Here is a 24,371-nt window from a genome sequence, read left to right as displayed (position 1 = left end):
CAATTCCATTCCCTTGCCTGAAATCATGTTCTCACGAAGAGGTGATGTACCATCAGGACACTGAATCGGAAGCAAGTCTTAACAAGCAACTAGCAGCATTGACCAGATACCATTGTGATAATTAGAGGAAGTCTCTGATGTTGAGAAGGAATGTATGGGTCTCGACCCGAAACGTCACCCATTCCTTCTCTCCCGAGATGCTGCCTGACCTGCTGAGTTACTCTAGCATTTTGTGAATAAATACCTACTATTTGTACCAGCATCTGCAGTTATTTTCTTATACTACAGGAATGTATAAGGAATCGTTTGTGTTTGGATAGAATGATTTGAGTAAAACAAACAGGGTACCTCTGCAAAAATTACTAGATTAACTCAGTAGACATCCTGTGGAGGTAATGGACAGATGGCATATCCAGTCAAGACCCTTCAGACTTAGTTGAGTTGAGAGCGGGAGGGGAGGGGGGGGGGGGGGGGGGAGGGAGAGCAGGGGAGAAAGCTTTGCTTTTAGTTTTAGTGAAAAGCTGTCCAATGGTGACAATCAAAAATACTCTCTCCCAGACCTCAAGCTTTGAAGGTTTCTTAATAGACAATAGGTGCAGGAGTAGGCCATTCAGCCCTTCGAGCCAGCACCACCATTCAATATGATCATAGCTGATCATTCTCAATCAGATGTTATGCAACCTCATAGCATCTTCCTCACAGTTCACACTGCCACCCAGCTTTGTGTCATCTGCAAATTTGCTAATGGTACTTTTAATCCCTTCATCCAAGACCAATGTGAGAGTAAATCCTCGAGACCCTGTGGGAATTGTCTCCAGGTGCAGCTCCTTCAGGACCGCGTTAGGGAACTGGAGCAGAAGCTGGATGACCTCGGGATCATCCGGGTAAATTAGAGCTTCTTGGATAGGACGTGTAGCAAGGTCATCACACCAAAGGTCCAGGAAGAGAGACGGAAGTTGACTAGGAGGAAGCGAATTAGACGTGGCGTGCAGGTGACCTCAGTGGCCATACTCTTCAAAACAGGTACACCCTCTTGGGTGCTATTGAGCAATAGACAGGTGCAGGAGTAGGCCATTTGGCCCTTCGAGCCAACACCACCACTCAACGTGATCATGGCTGACCACCCTCAATCAGTACCCTGTTCCTGCCTTCTCCCCATACCCCCTGACTCCGCTGTCCTTAAGAGCTCTATCTAGCTCTCTCTTGAATGCATTCAGAGAACTGGCCTCCACTACCTTCTGAGGCAGAGAATTCCACATAGAGCAGTAACAGGCAGGACAGTGAGACCAACCTTGCACTGAGGTGCAGCATGGAAGGGCGATGTCGGGCAGAGCCATAGTGGCAGGTGACTATATTTAGGGGTGCAGACAGGAGATTGCAACAGCAGTCGAACCTAGGATGGTCTACTGTCTCCCTGGTCTGGAATGAAGGGAGAGAGACAGCTAATGTAAAGTTGGGAGTACAAAGTGCCTAGGGCTGGTGGTACACCAGGAAACAGAGTTTTTAGGATGTGGTAGTAAAAGACTAAGATGGGTAGGTGGCAATTGTGGGACCTCTTGGTAACAAGACAGGTGAATTATTAAGAGGAAAGACATTGGTATTAGTTTGTTATTGTCATGTGTATTGGGATATTTTTGTGAAGAAGATTTTTTTTGTGTGCTATCCAGACAGGTCATACCATGCATGAGTGCAATCATGCATCCATGACTACAAAGAGAGTGCAAAACTGAACAAGGAGAACAAAAGCAAAGAGAATGCACCGTGCAGAATGAAGCAGCAATTCTGTTAGAATGGATATTTGAAAGAGTGAAACGATTCTAGTATATTAATGTAGATCCTCTGAGGCCAATGCACAAAGTTGCCTTGCTCAGACACAATCTTGCAAAATCAAACACCACATAACCTCCAATGTCCAAAATGGCTACTCAAAAATAATCTCCATACCTTCAAAAAATGCCACTTTTCCCCCACCCTGTGTTCAGAAACAATACAGTAACAATACAGTAACAGATCATTCCTGTTAGTTCCTGTGAAGCTGATTTGTGGTTGAAAACGAACAAATAAGATTCACATTCCAGACTACCCAATGGAAGGGAAATTAAATCACAACTTAGTCATAATATTACTTCAATTGTGTGGACTGATGGATTATTGCAAAAGGATGGTCTACTGATCTAGACACTTTTAAGGGGAAACATCCTCGTGATTCTAAATGGTAAATAATATGTCAATTTTCACCGTGGCGAACACTGGAAACAACTCTTAGATAATAGATGGGTTAATTTCAGATGATGTGCAGGAACATCAAATGATCAGAAGAGATAAAGTATTAGAGGAACTCGTGTAGTTAAAGGTGGACAAATCTCTGGACCTGTTGCAAAAACGGTTGGATCCATTGCTTTGATTTTTTCCAAATTCGTTAAATTGTGGGAGGGTAGCAGTAGAGGGGAAACGGCCAATATGAATAATGAAAACCATGATGAGCTGTTCCAAACCAGGACATCTGAGATATCCTCATTCTTTAGGGAATGGGGGTTGCCCTCTTCCATCATAGATGAGGCCCTCGCACGTGTCTCGTCATTACCTGCAGCTCCGCTCTTGCTCCTCCACCCCCTCCCCCCAGTTGCCACAGGGACTCTCCCCTAGTCCTCATCTTTTACCGCGTCAGCCTTCCCATACAGCACATAATCCTCTAACATTTTCGCCACCTCCAACGGGATCCCACCACTAGCCATATCTTCCCATATCTTCCCATCTCCTCTGCTTTCTGCAGAGACTGTTCCCTTTGCAACTCCCTGGTTAACTCATCCCTTCCCACTCAAACCACACCCCCTGTCCAGGTACTTGCCTCTGCAACACCAAGAGATGTGACACCTGTCCTGACAACTCCTCCCTCGATTCTGTCCAGGGGCCCTGATAAGTCAAGTGAGACAGAGGTTCACTTGTACCTCCTCCAACCTCATCTACTGTATTCGCTGCTACAGGTGTGGACTCCTATATATAACAACCAGACCAAGCGTAGACTGAACGTTTCACTGAACACCTTCGCTCAGTCCACCTGGGCGTATGTGATCTCCTGGTTCCCCTTCCCATTCCCACACTGACCTTACTCTCCCGGGCCTCCTCCATTGTCAGAGTGAGCTTTTTGCATATCTTCCATTCATCTCTCCTAGTGTAGGAAAATAACACCAGATGCTGGTACAAATCGAAGGTATCACAAAATGCTGGAGTAACTCAGCAGGTCAGGCAGCATCTCAGGAGAGAAGGAATGGGCGACGTTTCGGGTCGAGACCCTTCTTCAGACATTTCTCCTAAGTACCGACGATATCTCTCGTTCCTCTTTCCCCTTAATCTCAGTCTGAAGAAGGGTCTCGACCCCTGAAATGTCACCTATTCCTTTTATCTGCAGATGCTGTCTGACCCGCTGAGTTGCTCCAGCCTTTTGTGTCTCTCTTCAGTTTAAACAAGCATCTGCAGTTCCTCCCTACACTTTATGAAAGGTAACTTGTTTTTATAAAATTTGAGGTCCTTGTCTTTTCTCCTTGTATCTTGAACTGAAACATCTTAAAAGACACCCATTGTTTTATCTACCAATATCGCTGTTCCCCTTAAATTTATCCAATCCCTTTTAATCCCATGGAAATTAGTTTTCCAGTTAAATGTTACGTCAGATTTTCCCTGCTCATTTTCATTATTAATCTGTACTTAATTGATGAAACCTCCCACTGTCACTACATTCAATTTATTCTCCACAACGAGACGCAAATATTTCTTTTCGGTTGAAAATATACTATCAAAGAGGTTTTCCTGAGTTGTTTCATAAAATCTTCCCCTTTAACATATGTTCTTGTGCATGATTCTTCAATGAATACTATTCCAACACAAAGAGGCCTTTTGGCCCATTGGACGCATGCTCGCTAATGACAGTCCCATTCCCAAAGAAACAATTTATAATACCAACATCTCTGGAAGGAAATTGAAGTAACCAGTGGAAACTCACTTGGTCACTGGGAAAACATGCAAAGTCCGCAAGAACAGCAGAATTGCTTTTGGATCTCAGGAGCTGTGAGGTGGCAGTGCCAACTGTGCCAGTGTGCCACAAAAGACCAGTAAGCATCTAGAGAAAATGAGTAAAAAAAACAAGGAATATATTTGTTTATTGCAAGGGGAATGCGGTACAAAAGTAGGAAGGTAGAAACAGAAAATCGGTGCAGGAGGAGGCCATTCGGCCCTTCGAGCCAGCACCGCCATTCATTGTGATCGTGGCTGATCATGCACTTTCAGTAACCCGTGCCTGCCTTCTCCACACATCCCTTGATTGCACTAGCCCCTAGAGCTCTATATATTTCTCTCTTAAATTCATCCAGTGATTTGGCCTCCACTGCCCTCTGTGCCTGATAGTGCTTCAGTTTTATAGGACATTGGTGGGATTACATTGGTGAGATTACAGAGCACAGTGCAGTTATTAAAATTGGATGTGATGTTTTCTAATTTAGGGAATTTATCAGATTGTTGTCAGAGGGCAGGATATTGCACAGGATGGTAGGTGTTCTTTTGCAATTATTGAGTGCATGGCTCATGTTTATATACTTCATAAACAAACTATTGATGGCTTGAAGGTCGGCCTCCATATGCACCAGCGCATTCATTATCTGCGTACTGCAGCTCAGAGAGTAAAATTCAGGTGCCTTTGAGTTTAGACTGTAGGAAAAAAAACCTGCTGATTCTGCTGGTTTAAATCCAAAGTAGACACAAAATGCTGGAGTAACTCAGCGGGTCAGGCAGCATCTCGGGAGAAGTTGTCGTCAGAGCTTGAACAGTCCCCTTTGGTTCTGAAAATTAGCCACACTCCTGCAGGAATTTTTTTTCTTGGAGGAAGGTTCAGTTCAGTTCAGGTTATACTGAAATGCCGACCAATAAACAATAGGTACAGGAGTAGGCCATTCGGCCCTTCGAGCCAGCACCGCCACATTCACTGTGATCATGGCTGATCATTCGCAATCAGTACCCCGTTCCCGCCCTCTCCCCATACCCCCTGACTCCGCTATCTTTAAGAGCTCTATCTAGCTCTCTCTTGAAAGCATCTAGAGAATTGGCCTCCACTGCCTTCTGAGGTAGAGAATTCCACAGATTTACAACTCTCTGAATGAAACCTCATTCTTAACATCAACCTCATTCTTAACATCAGACCACTTTTCATATCTTGGGTTATCACTTCTTAACAAAGGCAGGCATCGATCATGAATTGATTTCTCAGCACACATCTATGTTCCTTATGCACTCATGACGGTGCAGCCCAACACCAATCCAACTCGATTTACATGTTCGCAGCGACACCACTGTAGCGATTCCCGTGTGTGGAAAAATGCAGTTCCGTTTCAGTTTAGTTTCGTTTATTGTCACGTGTACCGAGGGACAGTGAAAAAAAGCTTTTTGTCGTGCGCTATCCAGTCAGCGGAAAGACAATACACGATTACAATCGAGCCATTTACAGTGTGTAGATGCATGATAAGGGAATAACATTTAGTGCACGGTAAAGTCCGATCAAAGATAGTCCGAGGGTCACCAATGAGGTAGATAGTAAGTCAGGACTGCTCTCTGGTTGTGGTAGGATAATTCAGTTGCCTGATAACAGCTGGGAAGAAACTGTCACTGAATCTGGAGGTGTGAGTTTTCACACTTCTACACCTTTTGTCCGATGGGAAAGGGGAGAAGAGGGAGTGGCCATGGTTCGACTTTCCAAGGTCTTCGAAACTTTTTTTTCCCATTCCACTTTAAGGAAGTGATTTGGAATATTTATGATGGAGCTAAATGAATTTCTTGATTAGTAGGGCGGCACGGTGGCGCAGCGGTAGAGTTGCTGCCTTACAGCGAATGCAGCGCCGGTGACTCAGGTTCGATCCTGACCACGGGCGCCGTCTGTATGGAGTTTGTACATTCTCCCCGTGACCTGCGTGGGTTTTCTCCGAGATCTTCGGTTTCCTCCCACACTCCAAAGACGTACAGGTATGTAGGTTAATTGGCTGGGCAAATGTAAAACATTGTCCCTAGTGTGTGTGGGATAGTGTTAATATGCGGGGATCGCTGGGCGGCGTGGCCCGGTGGGCCAAAGGGCCTGTTTCCGCGCTGTATCTCTAAATCTAAAAATCTATAAATCTATGGTGGTAAAATCTTACCCCAGTTACATTCAAATCTCCCATGATCTTGTCAAATGGCAGGTCGAAGGAATGAGTGGCTTATTCCTGTTCCAAATTTGTATGTAATAGAAACATAGAAAATAGGTGCAGGAGTAGGCTATTCGGCCCTTCGAGCCTGCACCGCCATTCAATATGATCATGGCTGATCATCCAGCTCAGTAACCTGTACCTGCCTTCTCTCCATACCCCCTGATCCCTTTAGCCACAAGGGCCACATCTAACTCCCTCTTAAATATAGCCAATGAACTGGCCTCAACTACCTTCTGTGGCAGAGAATTCCACAGACTCACCACTCTCTGTGTGAAGAAATGTTTTCTCATCTCGGTCCTAAAAGACTTCCCCCTTATCCTTAAGCTGTGACCCCTGGTTCTGGACTTCCCCAACATCGGGAACAATCTTCCCGCATCTAGCCTCTCCAACCCCTTAAGAATTTTATGTTTCTATAAGATCCCTCCTCAGTCTTCTAAATTCCAGCGAGTATAAGCCTAGTCTATCCAGTCTTTCTTCATATGAAAGTCCTGCCATCCCAGGGATCAATCTGGTGAACCTTCTCTGTACTCCCTCTAAGGCTAGAATGTCTTTCCTCAGATTAGGAGACCAAAACTGTACACAATACTCCAGATGCGGTCTCACCAAGGCCCTGTACAACTGCAGCAGAACCTCCCTGCTCCTATACTCAAATCCTCTTGATATGAATGCTAACATACCATTCGCTTTCTTCACTGCCTGCTGCACCTGCACGCTTGCTTTCAATGACTGGTGCACCATGACACCCAGGTCATGTTGCATCTCCCCTTTTCCTAATTGGCCACCATTCAGGTAATACTCTGCTTTCCTGTTCTTGCCGCCAAAGTGGATAACCTCACATTTATCCACATTATATTGCATCTGCCATGCATTTGCCCACTCTCCTAATCTATCCAAGTCACTCTGCAGCCTCCTAGCATCCTCCTCGCAGCTAACACTGCCACCCAGCTTTGTGTCATCCGCAAACTTAGAGATGTTGCATTCAATTCCCTCGTCCAAATCATTAATATATATTGTAAATAACTGGGGTCCCAGCACTGAGCCTTGCGGTACCCCACTAGTCACTGCCTGCCATTCCAAAAAGGACCCGTTTATTCCTACTCTTTGCTTCCTGTCCGCCAACCAATTCTCTATCCACCTCAACACTGAACCCCAATACCGTGTGCTTTAAGTTTGTACCCCAATCTCCTATGTGGGACCTTGTCGAAGGCCTTCTGAAAGTCCAGATATAACACATCGACTAGTTCTCCCTTATCCACTCTACTAGTTACATCCTCAAAAAATTCTATAAGATTCGTCAGGCATGATTTGCCTTTCATAAATCCATGCTGACTTTGTCCGATGATTTCACCACTTTCCAAATGTGATGCTATCACATCTTTAATAACTGACTCTAGCATTTTCCCCACTACCAATGTTAGGCTAACTGGTCTATAATTCCCCGTTTTCTCTCTCCCTCCCTTTTTATAAAGTGGGGTTACATTAGCTACCCTCCAATCCTCAGAAACTACTCCAGAATCTAAAGAGTTTTGAAAAATTATTACTAATGCATCCACTATTTCTGAGGCTACTTCCTTAAGCACTCTGGGATGCAGCCTATCTGGCCCTGGGGATTTATCGGCCTTTAATCCATTTAATTTACCTAACACCACTTCCCGACTAACCTGGATTACCCTCAGTTCCTCCATCTCGTTAGACCCCCGGTCCCCTGCTATTTCCGGCAGATTGTTTATGTCTTCCCTAGTGAAGACAGAACCAAAGTAGTTGTTCAATTGGTCTGCCATCTCCTTGTTCCCAATGATCAATTCACCTGTTTCGACTGCAAGGGACCTACATTTGTCTTAACTAGTCTTTTTCTCTTCACATATCTATAAAAGCTTTTGCAGTCAGTTTTTATGTTCCCTGCCAGTTTTCTCTCATAATCTATTTTCCCTTTCCTAATTAAGCCCTTTGTCCTCCTCTGCTGGACTCTGAATTTCTCCCAGTCCTCTGGTATGATACTTTTTCTGGCTAATTTATATGCTTCATCTTTTGTTTTAATACTATCCTTGATTTCCCTTGTTAGCCACGGATGCACTACCTTTCCTGGTTTGTTCTTTTGCCAAACTGGGATGAACAATTGTTGTAGTTCATCCATGCAATCTTTAAATGCCTTCCATTGCATGTCCACCGTCAACCCTTTAAGTATAGATTGCTAGTCTATCTTGGACAATTCACGTCTCATACGTGGATTTGATATAGATCAACGGTGATTGCGATTTCGCTGGCTCTCCACTCTGCACAGGACAACTTGGACAATAAAAATACATACATCAGGCTGTTGCTCATAGACTATAGCTCAACGTTCAACACCATCATGCCCTCCAAGCTCAGAGAACTGGGTCTCTGTGAATCTCTTTGCAACTGGATCCTTGATTTCCTCATCAACAGAAAATAATTGGTACGAATTGGCAACAACACTTCCTCCTCAATAACCATCAGTACAGTAGCACCTCAAGGTTTTGTGCGAAACCTCCTGCTCTACTCACTCTCTGCCCAGGACTGTGCAGCCAGACAGTTTGCAGGCACTTTTGCAACCGCTTAAGAAGCATTTAGGCAGGTACATGGATAGAATAGGTTTACACGGATATGGGCAGGTGGGACGAGTGTAGATGGGGCATGTTGGTCAGTGTGGGCACGTTGGGCCAAAGGGCCAGTTTCCACGCTGTATGACTAACTCCATCTGCAACAGCCTCCTCTATGGCGCACCCTCAAAAATCATCAGTAAACTTCGATACATTCAAAACTCCGCTGCCCGTCTACTCACCCACACCCCGATCCGTGACCATATCACCCCCGTCCTTTACAAACTCCACTGGCTCCCCATCCCCCAGAGAATCCAGTACAAAATCCTCCTCATGACCTACAAAGCCCTCCATAACCTGGCCCCATCCTACCTGACTGACCTCCTCCACAGGCACACTCCCACCTGCACCCTCCGCTCTGCTGCTGCCAATCTCCTATCCCCCCCCCATCCGGACCAAACTCAGATCCTGGGGGGACAGGGCTTTCTCCATCGCTGCTCCCACCCTATGGAACTCACTACCCCAAACCGTCAGAGACTTCTCCTCACTCACCACATTCAAAACATCATTGAAGTCTCACCTGTTCAGTACTGCCTTCAACCACTGAAGGTCACCTCACCCTCTGTCTCCTTTCTCTGTTCGTTTACTTATTTATCTATTTATTCACTTCCCTATGTTCTTTAAATCCCTGTAAAGCGTCTTTGAGTATATGAAAAGCGCTATATAAATGTAATGCATTATTATTATTATTATTATTTGTTGATGATATCACTGGTTTTGGACGAATTATGGATAAAGATCAGAGCATTGGAGGGAGATCGATTACCTGATTGAACGGTCAACAATCTCATTCTTAACATCAGTAAAACCAAGGAACTGTTTGTTGACTTTAGCAGAGGAAGGCCAAGAATCCCCAAATTTGTCTTCATCGATGGGTTGGTGGTGGGGAGAGTCAACAACCTCTATTTGCTGGACGTGCATATCTCTGAAGATCTGTTCTGGACCCAGCACATTGATGCAATCATTAAAAAAAAGCCCATTAACACCTCTACTTCCTTAGAAGATTGAGATTTGGTATGATGACAAATGCTCTCTTGAACCTCTGCAGATGCACTGTCTCAATCTGAATTACCTTTATTGTCATTCAAAATGAATTGAACGAAAATCATTTGCCACGCAGCCACAACAGTACAACTTGTATAGTAGAGAGAAAATCCACTGCCTTTTAGAAGCTACCTATTAGAGGCACGGTCTCAAAAAGGCAGCCAGCATCATCCAGGACCCACGGCATTCGGGCCACCCTCTCATTTCACTTCTGCCATCAGAAAGAAGACTCTGAAAGCCATAACATCCAGGTTCAGGAAGAGCTTCTTCCCATCGACCATCAGACTATTGAACGTTACGACCCCAGCTCAACTCTGAACTGTGAACTGCCTGATTAGCTCGAGGAACCTTGGGCTTTGTTTTGCGTTTTACACTATACTTGGGTTTTTATTTATTAAACTTCTTGCTTTTTTTGTTTGGTCATATTATCTATTAAGTACTGCATTTACAAACCATTTTTGCTGTGGCTGCAAGTAAAAATGTCAATGTTCCATTTCGGTACACACTAGACCAAGTGGACCCAAACCTCTCCTGCATTAGTGCAGCACCCTCACCTCCCCCACTCCCCCCCCTTCCTCCTCCCCTCTTCCCCTCACTCCATCCCCATCAATCCCCCTTATCCTCCCCCTCCCTCCCTCCCTCCCACCTCCCCCCTCCCTCCCCCCTCCCCCCTCCCCCCTCCCTCCCGAGGAGATAGATTTAAACTTTAAAATGTGAATAAACTAAACTAAACAAAAAGATCATGGGTTGATCTGATTCTTGGCCTCAACTCCTCAACTTCCTGACTGATGCCCATGATTCCAATCTGTCCTAATACTCAAAAGTTCTACCCATTACAACCTATCCTGGGCCCAACACATAGATGTAATTATGAAGAAAATGCGCAGTGCTTCCACCTTTTAAGAAGTTTAAAGATATTCCACATGTCACTAAATACTCTAACAAATTTCTACAAATGGATTATAGAAAGTATCCCAAATTGATTGTTTCAAGGCCTGAAATGGCAATTCCAACACACAGGAACACGAGTAGACAGAGAATAAACACAAAAAGCTGGAGTAACTCAGCAGGTCAGACAGCATCTCTAGGGAAAAGGAACAGATGACATTTCGGGTCAAGATGAAGAAGTCATCATCTTATTGAATTTCTGGTCTGAAGAGACCCTTCTTCAGACCAGAAATTCAATAAGATGTGGACTTCTTCACCTCGACCCGAAATGTCACCTGTTCCTTTTCACCAGAGATGCTGTCTGACCCACTGAGTTACTCCAGCTTTGTGTCTATCTTCAGTTTAAAGCAGCATCTGCAGTTCCTTCCTACACATCTAGTCTACAGAGAATGGTGGACTCAGCCTGGCCCATCACAGGCACTGCTCTCTCCACCATCGAAGCATCTGCATGAGGTACTGGCTCAAGAAGGTGGCATCCATTCTAATGGATCCCACCACCCAGGCCATGCCCTCTCCTCGCTGCATCCTTTGGGCAGGAGGAAGCCTTAAGTCACTTGGCCAAGAGCAGCGACTTTCCTAAAACGACATGTCCTTGAACCAAACTGCAAAATCTTGACTACGGGACATCACCGACTACACTAAACATCTCTCCCACTGCCGCAGACTGGTTTTTCTTTCCAATAAATAAAGTTCTATCGTATCGTATCATCCGGATATTAAAATGATAGTGTATCATAATTTGTGACAATTTAGGTAATCATACATCAAAATATGAATGACCTGTCACAACACCTGTCTTTGCCTTCGATTGAATCATGGGTTGGAACGTGAAATTTTCTCCCAAAAAACAAAGACAAAACATTTTAAGCGATTTAAAAAAAAAGGAAACTGGTACAGAGGGTGGGACTGGGCTCGAAGGCAAAATTACAGCTATAAATGAATAAAAGTATTGCACGTTGAGCCAGTTGTCAAATGATTTTACTGATTGTATGACAAAATAACTGCAGATGCTGGTACAAATCGAAGGTATTTATTCACAAAATGCTGGAGTAACTCAGCAGGTCAGGCAGCATCTCAGGAGAAGGAATGGGTGACGTTTCGGGTCGAGACCCTTCTTCAGTCTGAAGAAGGATCTCGACCCGAAACGTCACCCATTCCTTCTCTCCTGAGATGCTGCCTGACCTGCTGAGTTACTCCAGCATTTTGTGAATACTTACTGATTGTATGCCTCGTTGTCGCCTTCCCCTTCAGCTGACAATCCACATTTTCCTTCATCAACGTTCCCTTTGATGGCTCGTCTTCACACCTTATCACTCGTCTCCCTCTGCCCCGAATCTCAGTCTGAAGAAGGGGCTCGACCCGAAACGTCACCCATTCCTCCTCCCCAGAGATGCTGGCCTGTCCCGCTGTGTTGCTCCCGTTTATTTTGTGTCTATCTTCGGCGTAAAGCAGCAGTTCTTCACCGCACACGTTGGTTTGTGACGACTACTCAAGACAGTCAAGCGTTTCCGTTATGTTAAATCACCTTGGCTGGGGGTCGCTGGAGTCAAGACACACCAAAGCCCGTTTATGTACCGTCTACAAAGAGACTCATGGCATTATCCCCAGTAACATATCTCACTTTATTCAATCCAATACCCAGAAATTTACAAGGCAGTCCTCCGGTACCTTCATTTATACTAGAATGAGGGCAAACAAAACGAGCTACCTACAGTCACTATATCCATGGACTATCCCAGAGTGGAACATCCTTCCCGACACCACCAGATGTGCACCAACCTTGTCATTCTTCAAGTCACAGCTCGACAACTTGGACATATAGAGGACATATATTTCTTATAGAGACGTATAAAATCATAAAAGGTCTAGACAAGCTAGATGCAGGAAAAATGTTCCCAATGTTGGGGGAGTCAGTCTGAGAATAAAGGGGAGGCCATTTAAAACTGAGGTGAGAAGAAACTTTTTCACCCAGAGAGTTGTGAATTTGTGGAATTCTCTGCCACAGAGGGCAGTGGAGGCCAATTCACTGGATGGATTTAAAAGATTTGGATACAATAGACAATAGGTGCAGGAGTAGGCCATTCAGCCCTTCGAGCCAGCATCGCCATTCAATGCGATCACGGCTGATCACTCTCAATCAGTACCCCGTTCCTGCCTTCTCCCCATACCCCCTCACTCCGCTATCCTTAAGAGCTCTATCCAGCTCTCTCTTGAAAGCATCCAACGAACTGGCCTCCACTGCCTTCTGAGGCAGAGAATTCCACACCTTCACCACTCTCTGACTGAAAAAGTTCTTCCCCATCTCCGTTCTAAATGGCCTACCCCTTATTCTTAAACTGTGGCCCCTTGTTCTGGACTCCCCCAACATTGGGAACATGTTTCCTGCCTCTAATGTGTCCAATCCCCTAATTATCTTATATGTTTCAATAAGATCCCCCCTCATCCTTCTAAATTCCAGTGTATACAAGCCCAATCGCTCCAGCCTTTCAACATACGACAGTCCCGCCATTCCGGGAATTAACCTAGTGAACCTACGCTGCACGCCCTCCATAGCAAGAATATCCTTCCTCAAATTTGGAGACCAAAACTGCACACAGTACTCCAGGTGCGGTCTCACCAGGGCCCGGTACAACTGTAGAAGGACCTCTTTGCTCCTATACTCAACTCCTCTTGTTACGAAGGCCAACATTCACTTGGCTTTCTTCACTGCCTGCTGTACCTGCATGCTTCCTTTCATTGACTGATGCACTAGGACACCCAGATCTCGTTGAACTCCCCCTCCTCCTAACTTGACACCATTCAGATAATAATCTGCCTTTCTATTCTTACTTCCAAAGTGAATAACCTCACACTTATCTACATTAAACTGCATCTGCCATGTATCCGCCCACTCATACAACCTGTCCAAGTCACCCTGCAGCCTTATTGCATCTTCCTCACAATTCACACTACCCCCCAGCTTAGTATCATCTGTAAATTTGCTAATGGTACTTTTAATCCCTTCGTCTAAGTCATTAATGTATATCGTAAATAGCTGGGGTCCCAGCACCGAACCTTGCGGTACCCCACTGGTCACTGCCTGCCATTCCGAAAGGGACCCATTTATCCCCACTCTTTGCTTTCTGTCTGTCAACCAATTTGATACGGCTCTAAGGGCTGGTGGAATCAAGGGATATGGGGAGAAGTCATTTTATAATTTTATACGTCTCTATAAGATCCCCTCTCATCCTTCTAAACTCCAGTGAATACAAGCTTGGTCTTTCCAATCTTCCTCATATGACAGTCCCTCCATTCCAGGGATTAACCTGGTGAGCCTATGCTGCACTGCCTCAATAGCAAGGATGTCCTTCCTCAAATTAGGAGGCGAAAACTGCACACAATACTCCAGATGTGGTCTCGCCAGGGCCCTATACATCTGCAAAAGGACTTCTTTGTTCCTGTACTCAAATCCTCTCGTTATGAAGGCCAACATGCCATTTGTTTTCTTCACTGCCTGCTGTACCTGCACGCTTACTTTCAGTGATTGGTGTACAAGGACACCAACCAAGGTCTCGTTGCACTTCCCCATTACCTAATCTGACACCATTGAGATAATAATCTGCTTCCTTAAATTTGCTGCCAAAGTGGATAACCTCACATTATACTGCATCTGCCCACTCACTCAACCTGTCCAAGTCACCCTGCAACCTCCTAATATCCTCTTTGCAGTCCACACTGCCACCCAGCTTTGTGTCATCCGCAAACTTGCTGTGTGACTTCTAATTGCATTATCCAAATCATTAATATATATTGTAAATAGCTGCAGCCCCAGCACCGATCCTTGCAGCACTCTCCACTACCTGCCATTCTGAAAAGGACCCGTTTATTCCTACTCTTTGCTTCCTGTCTGCCAACCAATTCTCTATCCATTTGAACACCCTCCCCCCAATACCATGTGCTCTAATTTTGCTCACCAAACTCCCATGTGGTACCTTATCAAAGGCTTTCTGTAAGTCTATACACCATTTTACTTGTCACATCCTCAAAAAATTCCATATTAGTCAAGCATGATTTCCCCTTCATAAATCCATGCTGACTTGGACCAATCCTTTTACCGCTATCCAAATGCGCCGTTATTACCTCTTTAATAATTGACTCCGGCACCTTCCCCACCACCGATGTCAGGCTAACTGGTCTATAAATTCCCGTTTTCGCTCTCGCTCCTTTCTTGAAAAGTGGGATAACATTAGCTACCCTCCGGGGCGGGAGCTGCCTTACGTCCTCGTCGTCCACCCTGGGTAGTTCTACGGAACTGGCAAAATTTGCAGCAAAGCGTCAACTACGGTACTCTGACGCACTAATTGCCACTTCTGATTGTTGCAGTTGAACATCCGAAAGAAGTAGAAGCTACCTTCCAATCCACCGGAACTAGCTCAAGAGAGAGCTAGATAGAGCTCTTAAGGGTAGCGGAGTCAGGGGGTATGGGGAGAAGGCAGGAATGGGGTACTGATTGAGAATGATCAGCCATGATCACATTATGGTGGTGCTGACTCAAAGGGCCGAATGGCCTACTCCTGCACTTATTGTCTATTGTCTATTGATCCTGAATCTATTGAACATTGGAAAATTCACAAAATGCTGGAGTAACTCAGCGGGTCAGGCAGCGTCTCAGGAGAGAAGGAATGGGTGACGTTTCGGGTCGAGACCCTTCTTCAGACTCTTTGAACATTGGAAAATGATCACCGATGCGTCCACGATTTCTTGAGACTTCTCCTCAACTTGGTCATGAAAGGCCCACTTCAAAAATTTAATCACTACTCTACTCACTCCGACCTGCGCAAGATAACCATTTAGGAGGTGTTTGCACAGCAATGAGCCAGAGCGCCATCTTGGGCTGCAGGAGGCGAACGCCTGTCCCTCTCCTCCGCCTCCTCCTCTCCCAAAGATACTAGAGGAGCAAGATGAACCACTCGGTCGAAATCGCCCATACTGAAGTGTAGTCCGCCATTTTAGTAAGCAAAACCCGCCGTTCGCTATGCCTCTCGCGCAGTGTAATCTGTGTTTTGGGGAACAATGTGCCATTAAAATGCAGAATAAACCTCGCCTATCAATTGACAGATTGTTTTGTTATTTTTCCTTTTAAATGTCTCTGCACGTTTCTGCCTACTAAAATGGCGCCGTGACGTGCTACGGTTTTTTGTTTGGGTCGAGCGAGTGGTCTATCTCGCTCCTCTAGTATCTTTGCGAACGCCTCCTCTCCCCGGGCTGCGCGCCGGCGACGTCACGTCCGGCGGCGCCCAGTGGGCGGCCATTTTGTGAGTCTGAGGAAGCCGCCGAGCCCCGGATGTGCCGGCGCTGTTCGGTGGCGGCTGCTGCAGGTGCCCGCGATGTCCGCCGGAGGCGGCGGTGGCGCCGAGTGAGCGAGCGAGTGAGGCCGCGGGAGTCAATGCCGAGCACGGAGACCCGCGGCGGTGGCGGCGGCCGGGGTCACAGCCCCAGCCCCAGCCCCAGCACTACTAGGAGACGCCAGCAGAGTGAGAGCGGCCAGGCGCAGCAGCAGGCCCGGGATAAAGGCCGCTACGCAACGGCCAACAACGCCACCGCCACCACCAACAGTCGACCCTCCAACAGTTCGCGGCGGAGGAAACGCCGCAGAAAGCGCTCGGCCGAGAGCCGGGCTCAGCGCCGGGACGGGAAGCACCCGGTGGTGGTGGCTCTGGCGGTGGCTGCGGCCTCCTCATCCTCCTCCTCCGGCCCGCCCGCTCTGCCGCTGTCGCTGCGGGGCTTGGCCCTGGGGGTGGAGTGCGAGGACGTGACGAGTTCGCAGCAGGCGGAGAGCCCCCTAGTAGTAGGCCGCAGTCCGGCCGGCCGCAGGGCGGACCGCTGGCGGGAGAGGGAGAAGAGGAGGAGGGAGAGGGCGAAGGAGAGCTCCCGGGCTGACGGCAAGGGCAAGAGCCGGGCCCCACACGGCAAGCCGGCGGCGGCGGCGGGGGCAGCGGAGCAGGCAGGCCCGGAGCCGGCCCGCGGTAGCCGCTCATCTCACCGCACCGACAAAGAGACGCCCGCCGCTTATCGGGAGCCTCCGCGGGCCTACCGGGAGTTGGACTGGGAGGCGCCGCGGGCCTACCGCACCACGGCCTCGCCTGCTGGGCCTCGCAGCCCGGCCTACCGGGAGCCGAGCCCGTACGGGACGGCCGTGTCTTGTTACCCGCAGGTTTACGGAACTGGCGGCGGCCACAGCCCCGCCAGGTCCGCTGCCTTTGACCTCTACGGCCGCAGCCCGCCGCCGCTCTTCGCCTTCAAGCCGCTGTACAGTTCGCGGGAGCAGGGCCTACATTCAACAGGCTACACCGGCCGTTCTCCCAGCCCCTACACGGCCCCCCGCCGCCTCTCGCCCAGCTTCTCCCGGCATCTCAGTCCCTATGAGTTCGGCGGCCTGTCGCCTAACCCTTACACCAGTAACAGCCGACGCCGCTCTTCCAGTCCGTTCAGCCGGAGCCCCGAACTCAGGTCAGTCTGATTATCGGTGAAGATGACTGGTTTACAAGCCTGGGGTGCTGCAAAGTTGTTATTACATACTGTCTGTGTAAGTCTATAATATCTTTAAATAGTCTGAAATATAGTTTACACACAATAGACAATAGGTACAGGAGGAGGCCATTCGGCCCTTCGAGCCAGCACCACCATTCAATGTGATCATGACTAATCATTCCCAATCAGTACCCCGTTCCTGCCTTCTCCTCATACCCCCTGACTCCGCTAACCTTAAGAGCTCTATCTAGCTCTCTCTCTCTTGAATGCATTCAGAGAATTGGCCTCCGCTGCCTTCTGAGGCAGTGAATTCCACAGATTTACAACTCTGACTGAAAAAGTTTTTCCTCATCTCCGTTCTAAATGGCCTACCCCTTATTCTTAAACTGGCTCCTGGCTCTGGACTCCCCCAACATTGGGAACATGTTTCCTGCCTAGAACGTGTCCAACCCCTTAATAATCACACGTAGGAAACATAGATGGGAAATAACTGTTTTTATAAAACTGAATATCCTAGTGTCAGGCATCGGAAGCTGTATGAAGTCCGAATAATATTAGCCCACCTTTCCTATCTTTTTTTTTTTTCCTTAGTACCTAATCAGATGTACAGCACTTTGGTCAACGTGGGTTGTTTTAAAATGTGCTATACAAATAAAATTGACTTGACTTGACTATCTGTAGCCCGATAATGTTTCGATTTTTAATTGCAGATATTGGGAGCATGGAGTCTAATAATGTAACCAGATCATCCACTTTGTGTTGATTATGTTAAGTGTTCTGTGATGTTTATAAATTGAAAAAGATGGTTTCAAGTTTTGTTATCTTGAGAGGATGAGCGTTCAACTTGGATGGATTGTATAAAACCCACATGGCATATAAAAATATAATTGTCCCTGTTATTTTTTGAAGTAAATTAATGATTAATATGGAAAATAATGACTAGTATGAAAACTAGCATTTTTTGTTATTTATAATCCTGCAATATCATTTAGAGTTTTCAGTGGATCTCTCTAATTCCTGCATATTTTATTTTTGTAGTACCAGGTCATTTTATTGACATTGGCTTACTATTGGTTATTTAAAATAGGCGCAGCATTTTTTTATAGTACATAATAATACAATACTATTGGTGTAAAGTATGGCACAAAATTGGAGTGTATTGTTGCATGGATGTTCCTATGTTTATGGGGAAAATTTCAATGGTTGAAGTTATATTTTGCTCCCAAAGATGTGCTGGTAACTTAATTGCTAACTGCAAATTATCCCAGCTGTGGGTAAGCGGTAGAATAGTCAATGGGAGTTCATAAGCATGAAGGGGCTGTACACTATAGGAAAATAAGTGAAATTGGACCTTGCTGGGCCATGGCATAGATCTGATGGATTGGATGGTTGCTGCCCATGTAGTGATAATTAAAAAAATACCTTTTTTAATGCTGTTTAATACTTCAAGCAAAAGTCAACTTTTTTTTGTAGTACCAGTGGCCAAATCATCAGGGATAATATGATGTTCTGGATATTAATTTGCAGGAATCTCAACCTATCAATTCAAGACATATTTCGGTATTCAGATTTGGAAGCTGTAAGTTAATGCTCAGGAAAGAGTCATCCCACAAAATTTTAGGACTGAAATATAGGATTGTATGGTGGTTAGATGAACGCTGGAGCATCTCAGCAGGTCAGGCAGCATCTCTGGAGAACATGGATATTGGCATTTCAGGAGTCTTTAGGAAGAGATGCTGCCTGATCTGCTGAGTTACTCCAGCACTTTGTCTTTTTTTGTAAACAGTATCTACCCATGTTTCTACTTCTTGCAGCTCCACTGTAAAATCTCCAGCTCTGCCTACTTGAAAGAAGTTCCTCCAGCATTTTGTTTTATTCCAGACATCAGCACCTGCAGTCTCTTGTATTCCTACTATTTTAAATAATCCATATCTATTAACCACTCTAGAAAAGATACATTTCTTTGGGTGTGCTGGCTTACTGGTTAAGATATTGGGTCCATAGCAGAAACATAAATTTGAATCTCGCCATGGCACCTGGCAACTTTAAATTAAAATATTTTGGAATTAAAGTGAAATTTGGCTTGGTAACTGAGGCTGCTAGTTTGTTGTAAAAACATAGAGATGAGAAGCTGCAGACACTGGAATGTTGAGCAAAACGTAACGTACTGGATAAACTCAGCAGGTCAAACAACATCTATGGAGTGAATGGACAGACGATGTTTTGGGTCACGAACTTTTTTCGGATTGATCAGACACACTGCAGCCTGACTTACCAGTTGTTTGTTTTTTGCTGAAAATAGTTTATGAATACTGCTGATCCTTGTGACTTCGTCACTTTGGGGCAAATGGGGATGGACTATAAATGCTGGCATTGCCAACTACATCCACCTCTCATGAGTGAACAAATAAAAATAATATAGTCTCTGCCCCTCTTCATTAAATCTAATCATGTTTTCCTTTCTTCCAAAAAGAAGAATCCTAACCATTCTCCTTGTAGCTAAAATTTTGTAGTGCCTTCCATTTAACTGATATTTGTTTTTGTAATTTGGAGGATGGAACAGGAATACTGAGACTTTTTGCTTTCACAAGTTACTTTACTCAAACAAACCATCAAGCAAGAAAACGGCCAATTTTAGGTGTTGTAGTGTTATATTTTAAAATTATAATAATTCAGTTATTTTCAAGTAATTCTGATTTTTTGGTACTTTGCTAAATTGATTTGGTTCGATAACAACATTTTCCCAAGTTTTATTTCCTACATCAAGAAGTTACTTTATAAAAAATGTTTAAAACTATGCAGACTTCGTATTCCGATGAAGTGATTTGTATATTTTTTCCAATTAATTTTGTCCTTGATTGATTGAATTATTTGCACTTTCAGGAGACCCAAGTCGCGAAGCAGGAGTCCATATTATTCCAGACGCTCAAGATCTCGCAGCAAGCATCGTGTGTCAAGGTCTCGCAGTCGGCAGTCAAGCATTTCACCAAACAGTTTAACTTATAAGACTAGTCTTGCTGCTGAGCTGAGTAAGCATAAAAAAGCGAGAGCTGTTGAGGCTGCTAAGAATAATACTAAAATCTCTAATGCACTTAATGTGACTACTGCCAAGGCAAGTAGCAATGCCAGTTCAACAGTCGGCTGTGCATCTCAGACAAAGGATACAAAGGAAGTGAGTAAATACAAGTCAGAGAGAGCACCTGCTTCCCCATTGAACACTGGAATCCAAACAGCAGTTAAAAAAGAGAAACTGAAAACCAAGATGATTACCCAAGAGGTGAAAATAGATCACGAATCAACCCTGGACAAAAAGGAAGTAATACAGATAAACCTAGGAACAAAAAATCCCAAGATTCCACCAATTAAAACGGAATCAACCACACCAAAAGAAAAACCCAAGCAAGCTGTGCCAAGTGAAACGACAAAAGAGAAAGAAAAGAATCCACAGCTGCTAACATCAACGTTGCCACCACTACCTCTGCCCCTTGTGCTAACAAAGGAGGAGCAAGAAGATGTGAGCAGGTAAAAGTTACTTTAGATAGGAATTGGGGCAAAACACAGCACTGGAGGAACTCAGCGGGTCAGGCAGCAGTCTAAAGAAGGGTCCTGACTTGAAATGTTGCCTGTCCATTCCTTCCACAGATGCTGCCTGATGGGTTGAGTTCCTCTAGCACTTTGTACTTTCATCAAGATTCCAGTATTTCAGTTTCTTATGATTCCAAAATATTGGAGCGTTGATTAGTTTTTGAAGTCTGTTTAGGATTTGCAGCATAAGCAATGAAAAGCATCGAAGAACAGGTAACCTGTTTCCTGTGAATGTGTTGCTAGGAAATGGTCTTTTTGTGATTTCTTTAAAAATTCCGTAACACAAAGGAATATGAGTTGTATTAATTTCTTTACTTTTTCCACAAATACTGAGAGGAAATTTCATTCCATTTATCTAAATCTTTTGGGTAGTGATTTGCGGATTCTGACTGGGAAAATTACTGTTCCCAAATAGTCATAAGTGACTTGCAAATAAATAATCAGTTTTTCGTGACATTGAGTGAAGGATAAACATTGACCAGGCAAGCAGGAAAGTTCCTCTTTTCAATTTGAGGTGCTATACATCTATCTATACATCTAAATTGAGGCTTCAATTTGATAGATTGGAAAGAAAAAAGCAACTTGAATAAAAGGTTTAAGCTTGGATAGTGTATTTATGTCACTGGATTAATCTAGTTTAGATTATACTTTGATTTAGTTTCTCAGGCCAACTAGTTGTAGGGGCTAAGTCCAGAGGTGGAGGACAAATGACAAACTTATTTAGAGATAAAAACTATGCATCACAGGTGAGTGTGTGGGAGAGAGAGCACCGGGATATGGATAGTTAGAAATCGAAAAATTGAATATTCGTACCGCTTAGTTTTCTCCCTTTCTTCAACCTTCCAATCCCCTCAACCTCCTGACGGGGTCTATTTGCCCATCTCTGTCCCTATCTATCACCCTACATCCTATGTTTTCCCTGCCCTCTCTCCTCCCTGTCCCCTCATTTGCTTTCATCTATCTCATTCTCCCTAACATCCACTAGCCTCTATCCAGCCCCCACTATTTTATAGTATTGATATTCTTTTCTCCTCCTTTGCAGTTCCAAAACAGGGTGTCAACCCGAAGATAGACTGACCTTTTTGCCTCCACAGATGGTGCTTGATGTGTTTTGTTTTTATTCTAGATTCCAGCATCTGCAGTTTTTGTCTTCATTAGTTCTTTGCTATTTGTGTCAGGGTTCTAAATGATTAAACCGTACTAGATTCAAATATGATGTTGTCTGACTTCAGCATACTGATTTCATTTGCTATTCTCAGCTGTCAATGGTCAATATAGTAGTAAGAGAGAGATTCTGCACAGTCTTCTACATTTTTGTTGCATTCAATGCATTTTAGAGCCATAGTCAGACAATTTAGAGCTGTACAGACAATTCACAGGTTATGGCCATTTGGGTAAAGGAAACTTTCCCTTGCAGAATTGACAATTCACAACCCAAAAAAAAGAGAAGTGTTGCAATTATAGACCATTTCTTAGGTACACAAACTCTCGCCCTGTAAAGTTTGGGTTGATTGTAAGAAGGTTTGAACGCTGTGGCAATAAATGCATTTGATGTTCAACCAAATGTGATTCCGAATGTTGTACAGTTAATGCTGTTGCATCAGAGTTCATGGGGCTCTTGTTAGATCTAGGGCTAGTGTAATAACTGAAGTTTATGCATGCACGGTGGTGCAGCGGTAGAGTTGCTGCCTTACAGCGAATGCAGCGCCGGAGACTCGGGTTCGATCCTGACTACGGGCGCCGTCTGTACGGAGTTTGTACGTTCTCCCCGTGACCGTCGTGGGTTTTCTCCGAGATCTTCAGTTTCCTCCCACACTCCAAACACGTACAGGTGTGTAGGTTAATTGACTGGGTAAAATGTAAAAATTGTCCCTAGTGTGTGTAGGATAGTGTTAATGTGCGGGGATCGCTGGGCGGCGCGGACTCAGTGGGCCGAAGGACCTGTTTCCGCGCTGTATCTCTAAATCTAAAAAAATCTGAAAATCTCCCTGTAACCACATGATTTTTGCTGGCTGCTCTGTTTTCAAAGACGTACTGGTAGGTTAAATGAACATTATAAATTATCTGTTAACATTGGCAAGTGGGGAAGATTAAGTTGGTGGGCTAGTGGAAAATGGGACTGATCTGATTGCTTCATCGAGGGTTTGCATGAATCCTAATGGGCTGAATGACATATTTCTATTCTGTGGTAAGTATAAGAAAAATGACCGGGCAATGGTTATATTTTATAAGGCAAGAGATCTGCCCCTCTACCTGTGTAGTGTTTCCCATTGATTTTGTGACTTTGTTAGGTTGGTGCTCTCATTTATAAAGCTTACAGTGCCCTCCATAACGTTTGGGACAAAGACCCATCATTTATTTATTTGTCTCTGTACTCCACAATTTGAGATTTGTAATAGAAAAAATCACACATGGTTAAAGTGCACATTGTCAGATTTTAATAAAGGCTGTTTATATAGATTTTGGTTTCACCATGTAGAAATTACAACAGTGTTTATACATAGTCCCCCCATTTCAGGGCACCATAATGTTTGGGACACAGCAATGTCAATGAAAGTAGTCAAGTTTAGTATTTTGTTGCATATCCTTTGCATGCAATGATTGTTTGAAGTGTGTGATTGATGGACATCACCAGTTGCTGGGTGTCTTCTCTGGTGATGCTCTACCAGGCCTGTATTGCAGCCATCTTTAGCTTATGCCTGTTGTGGGGGCTAGTCCCCTTCAATTTTCTCTTCAGCATATAAAAGGCATGCTCAATTGGGTTCAGATCGGATGATTGACTTGGCCACTCAAGAATTGCCCATTTCTTAGCTTTGAAAAACTCCTTTGTTGCTTTAGCAGTTTTTTGGGGAATCATTGTCTTGCTGTAGAATGAACCGCTGGCTATTGAGTTTTGAGGCATTTGTTTGAACCTGAGCAGATAGGATGTGTCTCTACACTTCAGAATTCAATATGCTACTATCATCAGCTGTTGTGTCATCAATGATGATAAGTGAGCCAGTACCTTCAGCAGCCATACATGCCCAGGCCATAACACCCCCACCACCTTATTTCATACATGAGGTGGTATGCTTTGAAACTTGGGCAGTTCCTTCTCTCCTCCATACTTTGCTCTTGCCATCACACTAATACAAGTTAATCTTCGTCTCATCTGTTCACAAGACCTTTTTCCAGAACTGTGGTTGCTCCTTTGAGTACTTCTTGGCAAACTATAACCCGGCCATCCTATTTTTACGGCTAACCATCTTACAGTGTAGCCTCTGTGTTTCTGTTCATGAAGTCTTCTGCGGACAGTGGTCATTGACAAATTCACACCTGACTCCTGAAAAGTGTTTCTGATCTGATGGACAGGTGTTTGGGGATTTTTCTTTATTATAGTGAGGATTCTTCTGTCATCAGCTGTAGAGTTCTTCCTTTGCCTGCCAGTCCCTTTGCG

General features: G+C 44.8%; 1 protein-coding gene across 3 annotated transcripts in view; it reads left to right on the top strand.

The window, feature by feature from the left end:
• The first annotated feature begins 16,154 nt into the window (after nucleotides 1-16,154).
• Nucleotides 16,155-24,371, top strand: part of LOC144592952 (cyclin-dependent kinase 13-like) — a 65,526-nt gene continuing 57,309 nt past the window's right edge. For all 3 annotated transcript variants that reach the window (XM_078398321.1, XM_078398322.1, XM_078398320.1), the window contains exons 1-2: nucleotides 16,155-17,329; nucleotides 20,234-20,872. In XM_078398321.1, coding sequence (XP_078254447.1) covers nucleotides 16,164-17,329; nucleotides 20,234-20,872 — 1,805 coding nt within the window. In that variant the 5' untranslated portion in view covers nucleotides 16,155-16,163. The remainder of the gene's footprint in view (nucleotides 17,330-20,233; nucleotides 20,873-24,371) is intronic.

The sequence above is a fragment of the Rhinoraja longicauda genome, chromosome 4 (genome assembly GCF_053455715.1).
Source record: "Rhinoraja longicauda isolate Sanriku21f chromosome 4, sRhiLon1.1, whole genome shotgun sequence".
In the NCBI taxonomy this organism is placed as follows: Eukaryota; Metazoa; Chordata; class Chondrichthyes; order Rajiformes; family Arhynchobatidae; genus Rhinoraja; species Rhinoraja longicauda.
The sequence above is the reverse complement of the archived record's forward strand: the minus strand, read 5'-3'. Positions and strand labels throughout refer to the sequence as shown.